Source organism: Stegodyphus dumicola, chromosome 10 (genome assembly GCF_044657685.1).
Source record: "Stegodyphus dumicola isolate Sdum_Otavi_A_Nest chromosome 10, ASM4465768v1".
In the NCBI taxonomy this organism is placed as follows: domain Eukaryota; kingdom Metazoa; phylum Arthropoda; class Arachnida; order Araneae; family Eresidae; genus Stegodyphus; species Stegodyphus dumicola.
Genome location: NC_140777.1, coordinates 21,429,954 through 21,446,457, shown reverse-complemented (window position 1 = coordinate 21,446,457; position 16,504 = coordinate 21,429,954). Strand labels below are relative to the sequence as shown.

At 32.4% G+C, this 16,504-nt stretch overlaps 1 protein-coding gene and 1 long non-coding RNA gene across 11 annotated transcripts in view; one reads left to right on the top strand and one right to left on the bottom strand.

Annotated features, from left to right (window-relative positions):
* LOC146994912 (inositol polyphosphate-5-phosphatase A-like) overlaps positions 1-15,134 on the bottom strand; it is a 222,044-nt gene extending 206,910 nt beyond the window's left edge. For 3 of the 6 annotated variants that reach the window (XM_085824739.1, XM_085824728.1, XM_085824736.1), the window contains exons 1-2: positions 6,959-7,020; positions 4,446-4,559 (exon numbers count right to left, since the gene is read on the bottom strand). In XM_085824739.1, the coding sequence (XP_085680865.1) occupies positions 4,446-4,559; positions 6,959-7,005 (161 nt within the window). In that variant the 5' untranslated portion in view covers positions 7,006-7,020. Of the gene's footprint in view, positions 1-4,445; positions 4,560-6,958; positions 7,021-15,014 lie in introns of those variants that run through there. The other 3 variants (XM_085824735.1, XM_085824731.1, XM_085824730.1) reach the window with 3 other exon arrangements.
* Positions 15,135-15,383: 249 nt separating this feature from the next.
* LOC146994911 (uncharacterized) overlaps positions 15,384-16,504 on the top strand; it is a 41,569-nt gene continuing 40,448 nt past the window's right edge. For 4 of the 5 annotated variants that reach the window (XR_015043356.1, XR_015043357.1, XR_015043355.1 and 1 more), the window contains exon 1: positions 15,384-15,592. This is a non-coding gene — a long non-coding RNA (uncharacterized LOC146994911). The remainder of the gene's footprint in view (positions 15,593-16,504) is intronic. The other variant, XR_015043358.1, reaches the window with a different exon arrangement.

Genomic DNA, 16,504 nt, shown 5'->3' with positions numbered 1-16,504 from the left:
ATCTTACAACAGTTAGATTTATCAGGTAATAAATCCTTCAAAGCTGAAGTCCGAAAGCGGTGGGAGTGTTGGATGAGTGAAGGATTGCATACGTATACCAAAAGCGATAAAATGTGTAGAGCATCTTATGAAGAAGTTGCAAAGTGGGTAGGAAGTGCGTGGAAATCGGTAAAAACATTGTCAATAATAGCAAGGTTCAAAGAAGCTGAAATTATATCCTTAGATAAACAGACTGTAAACCAAGAGGATGAATGTGATGATCTGGAAGACTTGGACTTACCATGCTGTTTGGTATTCAGTTACTAGTATTTAAAAAAAAAAAAAATTAATGAAATTTAAAAGCCAGGCCAATGATGCATGATCCCATGTGGAGCAGGAATTTTCTGCTGCAGAGACAATAATGGAAATGTCTTATGGCCTTAACTATGGCAAGCAACTCTTTCCTGGTCACACAGTAATTATTCTCCTGTTTAGATAACTACTTGCTCTATTAGGTCCCAAAATGTTTTCGGCTGTTAATTTCTTGGGACAAAACAGTACCGATACTTTCATTGCTTGCATTTGTGTCGCGAATAAATGGTTTGTTGAGCTGAGAATATGTGTTAGGATTGGAACAGATGTTAGAACCTCCTTCAGGTTGTTAAATGTATCCTCACATTTTTTTGTCCCCGGAAACTTTTGCTTGCTGTCTGTCAGCTTGTGAAGCGGTCTTGCGATATACGAATAGTCCTTCACAAATCTCCTATAGTAGATGCAAAGACCCAGGAAACTTCTCAGCTGATGCACATTTTCGGGGTGTCTCTAACCTTCAACTGCTGAAACATTTTCTGGATCCGTACTCACACTTTCGGCAGAGATGACACGTCCAAAGTAAGTCATTTCTAGTTTGAATAATTTGCATTTGGCGGGACTCAACTTTAGACGGGCTTCCTTCACTTTCTGAAATACCTTTCTAAGATTTTCTAAATGTTCTTCAAAACTCTTCCCGACGATGATGATCATCCAGGTATATCAGACAAGCATCACATGAAAGACCTCTCAGCACAGTCTCCATGAGGCATTTGAATGTCGCTAAAGCATTACATAATCCAAGCGGTGTCCAAGAATATCATCAATTCTAGGAAGAAGGCAGCTGTATTTCTTCGCAACTTCGTTTAACTGGAGATAGTCAACACAAAATCTGGTTGAACCATCTTTCTTTCTGATGAGGACGATGGGAGATGCTCATGGACTTACTGAAGGCTCAATGAATTCGCTTTCTTGCATGTCCTTTAAAAGTGCTCTTACCTCTTCCTATTCAGCAATTGGTAGACGTCTTGGATGTTGCTTGATTTGTGGATGATCCCTGATATCAATTCTATGCTGTGTCAAATTGGTTCGACCCACATCAGAAGATATCTTGAAATTCTTGAATGACATGGTCGGCAGTACTCCTCTGTTCATCGCTTAATTTTACATTCTACAGTAACTCCAATGTCATGTTCTCTGAAGATGCGGATTCTGGAGAGTTACTGTTCCATTTAATGCTGATCACTGGAGTACATTCTACAACCACTTCATCTTTCCTAACAACTCTTGCCTTATCAGTTACATTGGCAAATCTCACTGGGACAACAGTTCTCGACAGGTTGACGAGTGCTGGGGCTACTAGTACCTATTTCGGGGTGTTACAGTTCTTTTCCACAATGCACAGAATGAGAGACCATAACTTTGTAACTTAGATTTTTCTAGTTATTTTGTTTACATATGATTTGTTTATATAGATACTTATTTATTGCATTGATTAATTAGATTTTGAGAAATACTTTTGGATAATATTGAAAAGGCTAAGGCAAAGCGAATGAAAATAAAGAACCAAGAGCCTTTAAATATAAAAATGAAAAAACAAGATTTCTACAAGGCTTTTCAAGAAATAGAGAAATATGACTGCGCTTGCAAGACACCTCTTTTGGAACTTATAAAAATCTATCCTGAAAAGTTAAAAGAAGTAGTCCTAACAGTAACAGTCTTCTTCCTACTCAAGTTAGTGTGGAAAGACTCTTCTCAGCTCTCAAGTTTATCAAATCGGATCTAAAAGTCTCATGTCCAGAAATTAATCCATGAACCATTATGCAGTCCAGAAATAATTGTCACTGTTTTTGGAATACAGAGGGAAAATACGCAATAAGTTCTGAATAAGCAACATCATCAGCTTTATGCGAGTCATACGTTATGGACTGATCTATAAATAATGCAGTCCAGAAATAATTATTACTATTTTTGGAATATAGAGACGAAATGCCCAAATTAAAAATGAGGAATTAAGGGGTTACTGATAATTTAAATTATAATTTTGAATTACATACTTTTTTATCTTATCCATATTATTAAAATATGTCTATTTTTATTTGCTTATAACATTATCTCCTCCAGAATGACAGGGAGTTGAATTTTGTAAAAAGTACTGTTGGATTCCAAAAATTCGTGAGAAGCCATTTTGACCATTCTCATCTTCGTACGACTTTAATAGCCAAGATATTAATTAAAAACTCTGAAAATGCTAATTTTCACTTTCATTTTTCCAAATGCTAACAATCTCGCATGCTGGAGATGCAAATTTTTTATTAACAAACTCTATGATTTTAATGATTTGAAAGCGAGCAGTGGCCATACTTTTCGAAATAAAACAGATTTTAAAGTTTTATGCCAAACATTAAACACATTATTATTATATAAGGCATTGAAGAATTAATTCTGACATTGAAGAAAGCAGAATATTGCATGTGACATAACAGCATGTCAAAAATGTTTCGTTAATATCAACATTTAAAATAAATAGCAGCTGCTAAGCAACTTTTTTGTTCTGGGTTAGGATAATTGACATGATATGTTATTGCCACATTAATTATTTTGATATTGAGAAAAAGTTGTTACATTACATTAAATTTAAATCATGATGTCATACGTATATACTATGTATTAACTTAAAGTGTCAAAAGTTTTGGCCCCCCAAAAAATATTTACCATTTGGTTGTTGCTTGGAGAGACTGAAATACAGTCAAAAGTCGTTAATCCGGACTCGTCGGGACTTTGGCGATTCCGGATTATCGATTTTTCCGGAATATAGATCATCAGTTTAAATCTGGTAAGATGGCATGCAGAAATTATAAAATTAAAAATATGAAACCGTAATTTATGAAATAAAGAACAATTATGATCTAAAGGCTATCAAAATTTACAAAAAAAAAAAAAAAGCTTAATATTTATTTGTTTACTTCATTAAACATTTCTTTCAATGTAAGTTGTTTAAGTTGCTTCATTTTTTATGTGATAATACATTCTCTTTAATTCTTTAAACAGACATAATTTCTTGTTCAGTTACAAAGTTCCGCTGTTCAAGTCCTATAATTGCCGTGTCGAGAATACCGACAAATTTATCAATTGAAATTTTTTTGTTTTCAATAACCTCTGTCACTTTCTTCGCTGTCGGAAGCGAATTATAATGACGAGGAATTTGATTTAAATCATATCAAAGATGGAGTACATCGAGATGAAATACTACATTTAATAAGGAATTATAAGCCAAATAAAATAAAAACATCTGCCCTGAAGATAAGGATAGTGCTGACAGATCAACTTCCAATTCATTGCGTGGCGCCGCAGCGTTAAAGATAAACAAAGTTTAGATAAACAAACATTAAAGTTTAGATAAACAAAGGATATGCCTTTATCCAGTTTTTGTAGCAATTCCACTTTTTGTTTAATGAACTTCGAAACATACTTTCGCTTTGTAGATCATTTACATATTAATAAATATATATCAGAAATTCTATTTGACATAATCGAAAGTTCAAGCTTACTTTTATAAATTTGCTCTAACAGTCTTCAAAAAATAATAAGCCGGATCCAATTCGAAGATTGAGGAACAACGCAATCTGCAACATTAACTGAAATAGATAATTAAATAATTTTAGCTTAGCTTATACCGTCCGTTATACATTAAACGTGCACTCGTAAACGTATTTTGCGCACGCGCACAAGCATATTCTCAGCCGTAAAGGCCTTACGTCAACCCGACGCATGCGCAGAAAGTTTGAAGCTTTGAGGTCCGGATTATTTGTGAAGGAATTGAATGTCCCTCTTCTTGTCCTTGGCGGTGGAGGATATACTGTTCGAAATGTATCAAGGTGTTGGACATATGAAACATCTCTTTTAGTAGAGGAAAATATAGGCAGTGATATTCCTTATAATGGTAAGAATGTATAATAATTTGTAATTTTAGATAATTCCGGATTATGGGTGTCCGAATTAACGACTTTTGACTGTAATTTCATTCACATTGAAATGTTTTTATACACTTTTCTTCAGCTGAACATAGAACTTAGAAATTTTGCTTTGGCTGCAGCCCGCTAATACATATATGTATAAGATGTACTAGAAATCTTCCTGGCTCAGCTAAAACATACCTATTTGGAGGAACTTCTTCATCGTTGTTGTCATGAGGATCATCTTCACTTGTCCAATCTACATTAAATTCAATTCCAGGCCAAAAATCCAAAATTTCTGTTAAATCAGCCATTCTATCAAATTAAAAAAAGGATTCCTCAGAGAGAAAAAAAATCAGAGCAACAAAAATCACTGTTTAATGCTGAAAATATACAGAAAGAAAAGTACTTTTTTAAAGAATTAAATGAATTAAAAAGCTAAACAATATCTGGTTTTTCATTTTAATTATAGCAAAGCTAAGTCTACCTGCTAAGGAAGGGATGAGGGAAACTGAATCCTATCTCATACACTCAATTAGCCTTAATTAATATCTGAAAGCCTCCGGCAGTACAGAGGATATTTTTTATTTTCACTTTTGTGAATTTATATGGCGATGGCAGTATACAGATTCTTTGGGATGTTAAGGAATTCTATGCGCTACTAGACACAGAAATTTCTAAATAAGTAAGTCGATATTTCCTTTTTGTTACTGTACATATTAGACATCATGTATTTCTATTTTCATGTTATTTCCTTGTTTTATTTTGATTTAAAATGCAGTTTATTGAGTTTATAAATTTTTTATGTTTTGGATGTTATTTTACTTGGAAATAGGAACAGTGCCAACAAATCAGCAAATTTTTTTTTGCCTGAAATAGAAATATATTTTTTAAGCCCTACCTTAGCACATTTTAATATTAAAAAGTGAGTCATCAGCGAGATATGAAACAATGTGTTACTATGTTATTAACGTGTAATACAGACAGAAAAATTAAGACTCCATTAGTCATCGGTGCAAGTAGAAAATCTCGTTGTCCGAAGGGTGCCTATTATAGCAATAAAAATGCTTGGATGACAAGAAGGATTTTTAGAGATTTACTTATGAAGTGGGAAAAAGAACTTCAGTAAGAAAAAGTGGTACACTTGTCAGATAACTGCACTGCCCATCCATATGATCTCTCACTGAAGAATATAAAATTAGTTTTCCTTCCTCCTATTACAATTTTCATTCTGATCAGGATGTTATATAAGCATTGAAGACCCATTACAGGAAGGAAGTGGTTTAAAATGTTATTAATGAAATTGGTACTCTTCTGTTATCCAATCCAGATTTATGTATGTATGCACAATATGTGTATACACACATACATATATATACATACATGTGTATGTGTGTATAGACAAATACATACATATATACATACATGAACACATTCATACATACATCTCTCAATCTGGTCCTGATAACAGAAAAGTACCATGAAATTGATATGGCTGACACAGTTTGTTCTTCTAGAGAAGCTGTTAAGTCGATTTCTCTTTTAGATGCTATGCATGTTATTTTAAATGCATGGGATGAAGTAACTCCCAATTGATTTCAAATTGCTTTAAAAAAGCCAGCTTTCATCCAAAGCAAATTCCTGGAAACTCTCGAGATGTGCCAGAAGACAAGGGTGGCGATGAAGAAATGCATGATGAGACCTGCCAAAAAAATATCAGGCTGTGAAAAGAGTGATGCAGAGATCATCCAAGTTATCAGGGAAAAGAAAGGAATCAGTGAAAATGAAAGTGAGTTGGAAGATGAAATTCCAGTCCTGTACCAACAGCAGCAGAGTCTCGACAAAGCCATTAACAATTTTTAGAAAAACACTTGAACTTACAAGTGGAGATACAGAAAGTTACTAGGAAAGTCATGTCTTGGGGAACACCCTTGAAATGCTACTAACAAAAAAATATGCAACACGCTCAAATGGCTAAATTTTTAAATGGCTCTGGGTTAAAATTTACTCTACAGTACCCCTTGGCGAATCATTTCTTTTTTGACGCCAAGATCTTCGTCAGGAAGGATCTATGGTGATTTCCTGTTATGTTTTACCACCAATCCTCGAATTCCATATCACAGATTATGTTCTTACTGCATTAATATAAATATTAACAAGACACAGTGCACAATAAAAATTAAGCTTTATTTAGGAACTTCGCGCACACTGCCCGACAGCCTGCCTCTTTCGCTCTGCTCGCTACTCGTAAGAAACTTCTCCTCTAGGGTTGCCACACTTATCGGAGGGCGCAAGGCGCACTCCTTATCGCCATCACCACAGATCTACACCAATTTCAAGATGGTGCCGATCTTTCCCCCCGCTACACAAAACCAAAACAAGAAGTCAAAGACTTACACAAACTCGGTGTCCATGTACACATCAACCTATTTTAACTTTGAAAAAAAAAAAAAAAAAAAAAAAAAAAAAAAATCAGAGAATTGCACAAACCAGGCATTTCACACTGCCTTAACTTTGTCCATGAACACATCGACCTATTTTCACTTAAAGTTAAAACTATCATGTTGACCAGAAAAAATTTGCCGCTGCGTTAACTCACAGAGATGAACAAATAACCGAAAATGCATATTTCCTAACACTAAACAACAAATCTTTTAACAAAAATTAACATACGGAGACGAATAAATAAATGAAACGTCAATTTTTTAACATACCTTTTTATCATGAGCATACTTTCAAGCTTCCCACCACCATCTTCCATGTAAGCAATTCAATTAAATTTTTGGTTGTTTCGGCTATCTGCTGTTAATGGTGGATAAATACACATAATAGAACCCAAACCATCAACATTCATCCTCTTACTTACCTCAGACATATTCAAATGATGGTACCCACATCAAAATACAACACTAATGCATGTGCAACTGAACACATCAATTGAAAAGAATGGTAAGTATAAAAAAATCCCGGTCCATACTGAAGTAATACTATTACAAAAAATAGCCAAAATCTCAATTTATCACAACACATTTGGTGATATTCGCAGAAAAACGGCTTCTTAACGATTAAAAAAAAAAAAAAAAAAAAAAAAAAAAAAAAATTCTCCAAGGCAAGTTTTGCCAACATTATCAACATTACGGTTACCAACATTGGGGTTTTTAGATTTCACGAACAACCAATACTACTTTCTGATTTTTCCAGAAACCAAGGGATACCGTACGGTAAAGACCAGCTTGATGTCTGATTATACTTACATAATGTATCGATCAGTGTAATGTTGAAATTTACAGTTTTTCTGAATTGAAATATTTTTTTGTCATCTACAGAAAAATAATGAAGATTTTATAAAAAAGTGTTCAACTGTAGCTCACACATTAAACACCAAATCAAAATAGAGTACGAACTGATGGCAAAAATAAAATCGAAATAGAGTATGAATTGAGAAATTTTCAAGTAGTGAATGAAAGCTTTTACTGATCAAAGTACTTTAAATCCGGATAAACTTGGTAATGTACTGTAGATCGAAATAAAATTAAATTAGACGTAAATATTAATTGATTAAACAGAGCTTGAACCCTGACGTAAACATCTACAAATATCTCCATTAGATTAAGATAATTCAGATCAGATGATGTTTAATAAAATTAATAAAAAATACAATTCAAGTATAATAAAATTTAATAAGAAAAATTATTCTGAAAATCACTAAAGGTGAAAAGATCGAATTAGCACAATTTAAGTTTAATTCATTCAATGAAATTTATTCATTTCTGGGAAAAATGTTCATTAATAAAGGCTAAAAACTGAAAACTGGGAGATTTGGTAATATACCAGGAGACCAGAAGAAAAACCACAGTTGGGAGCTGTGGTTTATGAATATAAAAAACTATTTTTATTCAAATCCTGGTTGTACATCAACATTTTCTGTACTTTTTGTTGTTTAATTTATAAAGCAAGTTAAGAAATCTAAATAAATATACATATGCATTTTTCAAGTACTGAAAAGGAAGGGCATGATGAGAATGATCTTCTAGCAATGACGAAAGGGGTGGAATAGGGCAAAATAGGTTGAGAACCACAATGTTAGATCTTTTATGTACTAGTAAAAAAAAAAAGGCTAATCTTTGAAATATGGTAACAGGTAGTTTGGCGACATTTTGGTAAGGCGATTGTTGTACCTCTCACATACAACGAGAATAAGTCTGGCAACAGCTGCAGGAAGAAAAACTTGGCAGTGCTGGAATGGCAACAGCAGATGATATTCTATAGATTTTAATATTTTGAGTCGATGTTTTTTGCATCTTTTGCGATACTATTACGTTATAACATTTGAGTTTTGGGTGAATGAAATGGAATCCGCTGTCCCGCTACGGATATTAGTAAAATATATTTAGAAAATTAGCTGCATTGGAAAGGATGAAACCTTGTGTTTGAATTAGCGGTATTTTTCCTGCTAAAGTTGCGTCGAGTTCAGAATATTATGCCAGGCTTATTCACGCTGGCGCAGATAAGTTCAAATTTTGTTTATTGTATTTATAGTGTATAACTTGCAAATATATGAATAGAATTCTATTAAATAAACATTTAAAATTCTGGAATGATGTTTCAAATTTTAGATGTAGAGTATTCAAATTGCTATGTCGGAGCCAGTGGCAGTCAGGTGCAAAATAAAATTGTTTTTGCTCCACGACATAACAGCGATAAAAGTTACTAGCTAGGACTTTATTAGTGTACATGGATAAAGTCAAGAGTGTGCGCAATGCCATTTTGTGCAATTCTGGGATGCTTTTTTAAGTGAAAGTTGGTTGACGCGCACATGGATGATACCGTGTATGTGCAATTCTTAAAAACGCGGCAAGCAGTTTGCGATTCTGCACTTTCTCCCAATTTCGCACCTAATCTTCGTCATGATTAAGCATTTAGTACAACTCTAATATACGCCCTAATTTCACCAAATGTGGCGATATGTGTTCTGCGATGGTTTTTGGCGCGATTTCGTGTTCTATGGCAACCCTGTTGACGTTGAAAAATCTTTCGCTGGAGCTCGTTGGTTCGCCTCTGTGTCTGAGAAGATGGGAGGGAAAGATAAAATGGTAGTTGTTGAATTGAAGTTCGACAAAAGGAAATATGATTGTGGCTATCCTGTTGAGGGGTAGTGGGTATTTGGAAGTGTGGAAAGACGGTCTGGGAGATTATTTTTAATGGCACTGCATGATAGAAGTAGGGATTTGTGATTTTATTTATTTGTGAACCATAGTATAAATTTTCTGGATAGTGTGTCTGGCTGTCATGTAAATACGATAGTGATTACGTGGCGGCATGTTAAAGGCGGTATGAAATTTATATTTCTGCTATTCGAAAACGCATTAATTCATGGTAAGTGCATTTTATTTTATCCTTGTTCTTATTTTGTAGAATGTTATGTTCATTGGTTCTTTAGTATGAATTACTGTCGTTATCGTTGTTTTTTTAAATTGTTTGAAATTTATTTTAGTTTATTTTGTTGTTTAGTGTCTAGACTGTACAATTCGTAGATGTTTTTTAAAGTTGAAACAGAACTCTGTGTACATGGTATTATTTGAAATTTATTGTTGTTATGTTATTTTATTAAAGCGAGGAGTGCGTAGATCGTAGATTCCTTCCTTGCCTAAATTGTGCAATTCGTAGAATTTTTTTAAAGTTTAAACAGGATGCTGTGTACATGGTATTCTTTGAAATTTATTGTTGTTATGTTAATTTATTAAAGCGAGGTCTGCGTAGTTTGTAGATTCGTTCGTTGCCTACATTGTGCAATTCGTAGATTTTTTTTTAAGTTAAAACATGTCGTTGTGTACGTGGATTCTTGTCAAATATTTTTGGTTAGAAACTTTATGTTTTTGCTATCTAAATTTTTTGTTTTTCTTTCGGATTTTTAGCTAAATTGTGTGTTCAAAACGTAGTTTTTGCATGTGCGAAAACCGCGTTTTTGGAGACATTTTAGGCTAAAAGTTCAAAATGTAGACAACAAATTTAGATAGTAATATGGCAGCGTGAAGGGCGAGAAATTTGGCGACTTGAGGGCGCATATCAGAGTAGTTCCAAGCATTTTTGTTCCATAAAAGTTCTAGTATAAGAGTAATTCGGCTAGCAGATTGTTGGAAAAAATGTTGAGTAAAAAAAAAAAAAAAAAATGCCTTTACTTCGTGAAAACAAAACTAGCAGGTTGCTGTAGCAGGGTTGGTTGCCAAATTTTTGCCAAAAAATTGCCAAGTTGCCATAATCCAAAGATTAATTTTAAAAAAAAATAAATAAATAAAAAAGAAGTTTGAAGCTTTCCGGGGCATTCAATTATTATTAAATGAAATTTGTTTACATCTAATTAGAATTTCAAAACACTTCTGCAAAGAACCAAGCAAATGTAAACATCGGGAACTTTGGCGATAATAGTTCAAACCTGGTAATCCGGCGGATTCAACCTATTCGCTTGTATGAAGGTTGCAGCCATTCCTCTAACATTCATTTTGTTGAATTATCACCCTCGTTGTTCGCATTTGCCGATTTAAATTATTCTTCACTTATTTATAATTATTTTTTCGTATTTTCACGTTATATTTTATGAACTTTTCCAAAATAGATGGAAATACTTTCATATAATTAAGGAAGTTTTCGGTGACAGATGCTAGTTCGTAGAAGAAAATATGGTGGGAGGGGGGTTAATGATAATTGGTAACACGGCTGTTAACGTAGCATTAAGCAAGCAGAATGAGGTTTCCAACCAATAAAATATTTTGACTTCATAGGCCGCCAAAATATGCATTTAAAATAATTAATTAATGCTTTTATTATTGGTTATGGTCATCTAAAATAATGAGAAAAACAGTATTTATGTCCTAAAACTTTAACCAGATAATATATTGTTAAAGCTTTTCCAACAATAACATTTGAGAAGATTTCAGGTGTGACACACAATTAGATGATTAAATTGAAATAAAAAGTATTACTGATTCTCTAAAATGACAGAATAGTTTTATGGATCCCCAAAGTCATCAAAATTAGCAAACCACTACTTGTGTAATGAATCCAAGTGCAAATGACTCTTCAAAAGTAATAAAATGTACAATTTTCTAGTTTTATTAACAATGCTACCGAATAGAATTTCAGTACTCCTGAAGATTATTGGTACTGTCAAACATACTATGAAAGACAGGCAGTTGTTTCAACATAAAATGCTTTAAATTGTTTTGCAAGTAAGGAACTACTCTGATATGCGCCCTCAAGTCGCCAAATATTTTTGGCGAGAAACTTCACGCTGCTATATTACTATCTAAATTTTTTGTCTACATTTTGAACTTTTAGCCTAAAATGTCTCCAAAAACGCGGTTTTCACACATGCAAAAACTACGTTTTGAACACACAATTTAGCTAAAAATCCGAAAGAAAAACAAAAAATTTAGATAGCAAAAACGTAAAGTTTCTAACCAAAAATATTTGACAAGAATCCATGTACACAGCGACACGTTTTAACTTAAAAAAAATCTACGAATTGCACAATGTAGGCAACGAACGAATCTACAAACTACGCAGACCTCGCTTTAATAAATTAACATAACAACAATAAATTTCAAAGAATACCATGTACACAGCATCCTGTTTAAACTTAAAAAAAATTCTACGAATTGCACAATTTAGGCAAGGAAGGAATCTACGATCTACGCACTCCTCGCTTTAATAAAATAACGTAACAACAATAAATTTCAAATAATACCATGCACACAGCGTTCTGTTTCAACTTTAAAAAACATCTACGAATTGCACAGTCTAGACACTAAACAATAAAATAAACTAAAATAAATTTCAAACAATTTAAAAAAACAACAATAACGACAGAAATTCATACTAAAGAACCAATGAACATAGCATTCTACAAAATAAGAACAAGGATAAAATAAAATGCACTTACCATGAATTAATGCGTTTTCGAATAGCAGAAATATAAATTTCATACCGCCTTTAACATGCCGCCACGTAATCACTATCGTATTTACATGACAGCCAGACACACTATCCAGAAAATTTATACTATGGTTCACAAATAAATAAAATCACAAATCCCTACTTCTATCATGCACTGCCATTAAAAATAACCTCCCAGACCCTCTTTCCACACTTCGAAATACCCACTACCCCTGAACAGGATAGCCACAATTATATTTCTTTTTGCCGAACTTCCAATTCAACAACTACCATTTTATGTTTCCCTCCCATCTTCTCAGACACAGAGGCGAATCAACGAGCTCCAGCGAAAGATTTTTCAACGTCAACAGGGTTGCCATAGAACACGCAATCGCGCCAAAAACTAGCGTAGAACACATATCGCCACATTTGGTGAAATTAGGGCATATATTAGAGTTGTACCGCTAGTAAATTAAAAAAAAATAATACTGAAAAACTGTTTATGTAAAATGGATGTATTAAAAGTCATGCATTCAGTAATTTATTACAGGCACATAGCTCTTATTGAACTAACATTGTCACTGAATGATTGTTTGGAATCCACATTTCTTGTTGCCTGAAACCTACTTCACCTATTTTAGAATAATGTAAATATGCAGTTGTGGCCACTCCTGATTGATTATATACGTCTATTGTATTTATACCTGTTACTATACTAATTATCAGATACAATTTTGAGAATATCAACAAGCAAAACACTTAAAAAAAAAAAAAAAAAGACACTTGTAGTAGAAATATTAGTATTCTATATGAATTATGGAAAGTACATGTAATGAATAATACTGTGACCAAACACTTAAAAAAAAAAAGAATAGATTTAGAAAAGAATAGTATTTCCTTCCTTGATACTTGAGAAAGCAATCCTGCCACACAACACACAGTTAACTTTTTATTACATGATATTACATATTACATATTTAGTCTTACGAGTAATTCAGAGGGCTGAATAGTGGTAGTTAAATCTCGGCTCAAATCCTGAAAAATGAGCTGGCTGTGCAGGTTATTTTTTTTCGCATGTGTTTTGTGAATTTTGTGACATTTTCATGGTTTTCCTTAAGTGATGTAAATATGAGCCTAATTGCCCTAGAAATTATTCACGAAAGCATGCCTTTTTCAGCCACCCCTTGCATGCTTTGCATTATGAATTAAATAAACACACAAACCCTTCTTATTCTTGAAATGATAAAGTAATTAAGTTCACATTACATGCAACAAAGCTTTTTAAAAGCTAGGATACTTTCTTTAACAATTACAGTGCTAATTAGTGCTGTACTTCTCAGTTTTATGTGAAACAACATCTCAGTGTCACTGCTTGTGACACATTTGTTTCATGTAAGTCTTCTTATGCAGTCATAAGCATGAAATAAACAAAACAGATGGCATGAAAAACCTAATCCATACACCTTAGTGACTGTTATTTGACATAGTTTTTATGCTGCATCTGTGAACTACACTGTTAGATTTGATTGAGTGAAATTGTGACTAAATTTCAGAAGACTTTGATAAAATTATGGTGCTAAAATTTAAAAGTGAAATTAAAATCAAAGATACATTTAACAGAACAATCAAAACAGAAATGTTCATAAATATATTAATATTGAATGATAAAACAGACATTTAAAATATTCATATAATAAACATATACAATTAGTGCAATTAATATAAATATATGCATTTAAAAATGATCTAACTTGCACCATATTTGCAATTTTTGCTGTTGCAATGTTATTAATGTGGACTCTAAAAATTTTATTTAAAGTCCACATTTGATAACATATATTATACAATATGCGATTTATATGGCGCATATTGTATAATATATGTTATCAAATGTGGACTTTAAATAAAATTTTTAGAGTCCACATTAATAACATTGCAACAGCAAAAATTGCAAATATGGTGCAAGTTAGATCATTTTTAAATGCATATATTTATATTAATTGCAATAATTGTATATGTTTATTATATGAATATTTTAAATGTCTGTTTTATCATTCAATATTAATATATTTATGAACATTTCTGTTTTGATTGTTCTGTTCAATGTATCTTTGATTTTAATTTCACTTTTAAATTTTAGCACCATAATTTTATCAAAGTCTATGGCGCATATCGATGTGTACATGGACAAAGTCAAGAGAGTGTGCAGTGCCAAGTTTGTGCAATATTGGGATGTTTTTTTAAGTGAAAATAGGTCGATGTGTACATGGATACCAAGTTTGTGCAATTTTTTTACTTGCCATTTTCAAGTTGGCAATTTTGAGAAACACGCAGAGATTCTGCACTTTCCCAGTTTGTCGCCAAGGGCTCTCCTAGGATTTTACCCAAATTTTAATTAACATAATCTAATATTTTAAAGTTGCAGTTGCATAACATTATGGGGAGAAACGTATTCATGGAAAGGTTGTTTCACATTATGGAAAGCTTCTATCAATCAACTTTTATTTATTTTTAATTAAAACAAATTTTAAGACTATTTAACAGGAAGCGAGAAATAAAATGGAACGGATCACAGGATAAATAGTAGCATTTAGGCTGATTAGCATACCTCAGCTAAATATCCACTGTATCCTTAATTCTTACTCATCTATTACAATATAAATATACCTAATATTAAAAGTTTCAAAAACAATATTATAATTAAACTGCCTTGGACTAAATATCTCACAAGATTAATAAAGTTCTGCTTTAAGTAAGAGAAAAGCAGTTATGTAATTAATTGATAATACTGTATTATATTCTACAAGACATCTTTGTTGGTTTTTCAAGAGGATTTACCTTTCGAATTCTGCCCTGCTTCAGAAAATATGTTAGTGTCAAAAGCTGTTAAATACACGATTTTAAAAGTTAGTTCTTTGGCGCAGCTACAAACAGCGAATCAAGTTGCAACGCAGTGTTGCCAAATCGCGCAATTTTTGACAAAACTATGCTGCCAAAATTTATCTGCTTGCGATTTTGGGAAATTTTCACTGCTCTTTTTTCTTAAATGCACATATGTTAAAATAACTTTTATATTAAAATTAATTTATAATAAAAAGATTTTTCCCCCAGATGGTATAGTGTTTAGGAGCCACTCGAATTTTTCATGTTTTAATTTCTTCAAATATAATATATACTCTAATATTTGGTGGCAACATTTTGAAAAGTGAAACGGACATTTATATTCATTCAACGCAAAATTGCAAAACGAAAACAATCGTCCTTTAGGGACAAAGCCTCTTTGGACTAATAATTTAATATGTTCATGATAATGTAAAATTATTATGGCAACAGTGATGTTTTGTTTACATATGCTTTGAGCGGTTTAAATACGAAAATTGATTAGAGCCACTCCGAGTAAGTTGTTCATAAGACAAGTAAGTTTAATTATTTTTTACCCTACTGTCTAGAATTTCTGCATGATTAAAAGAATATAATTAAACCAGATTTCAGTTGAACAGTTGAACCTTTATTTACTATCATTTTTCTTATCATCACTAAATACTTGTTTTATTCTTTTAATATTTATTTCGATTCCGCTATGTTTATCTTGAAAAACAGCATAAGTTAAAACTATACTTGAAAGTTATTTTGTACATTAAAAACTTCATAGTGACTTGCAATTAAGTTTCAAATATGAATATTTCTCGCATTTCTAAAATTCCTTTAACCTGCAAAATTGTATTTTTTTTTTTTTTTTTCGTTATGAAATGCTTTTTTAGAAATATTTATTTTTGGTTTTCATCCGCAGAGAACCCGTTGGCGCCGTTGCACTTTTACTCGCCAAGCTAGCGGTTTAGCGACGATGAGCCGAGCCGTAAACGTTATATTCTGTAAACGTGATTTTTACTGCATGTAAATTCAAGTTAGCAGACAAAACAATATATTAAGCATATGGTAGTAAAAATTCACAGATAATAAGCATGTAGATGTAAAACTAACCGGTTAAACGTGATATACGATAATAAATTTGTATTAAATTCAAGTTAGCAGAGAAAAGAATATATTAAGCATAAGACAATATATAAGCATTTATAACGGAAATAAAAATTCATTTAATAAATATCAATTAGTATTAATATACTGAAATTAACCGGTTAAACGTGATAAACGAAAAAAAATTTGTCTTAAATTCCATTTAACACAGAAAACAATATATTCCTTTCACCAGCAGTGGTTTGCTAATTCTGATGACTATGGTGATACATCAAACTATTCTGTCATCTTAGATAATCAATAATATTTTTTATTTCAATTTAATCATCTATTTATGTCACACCTGCCATCCT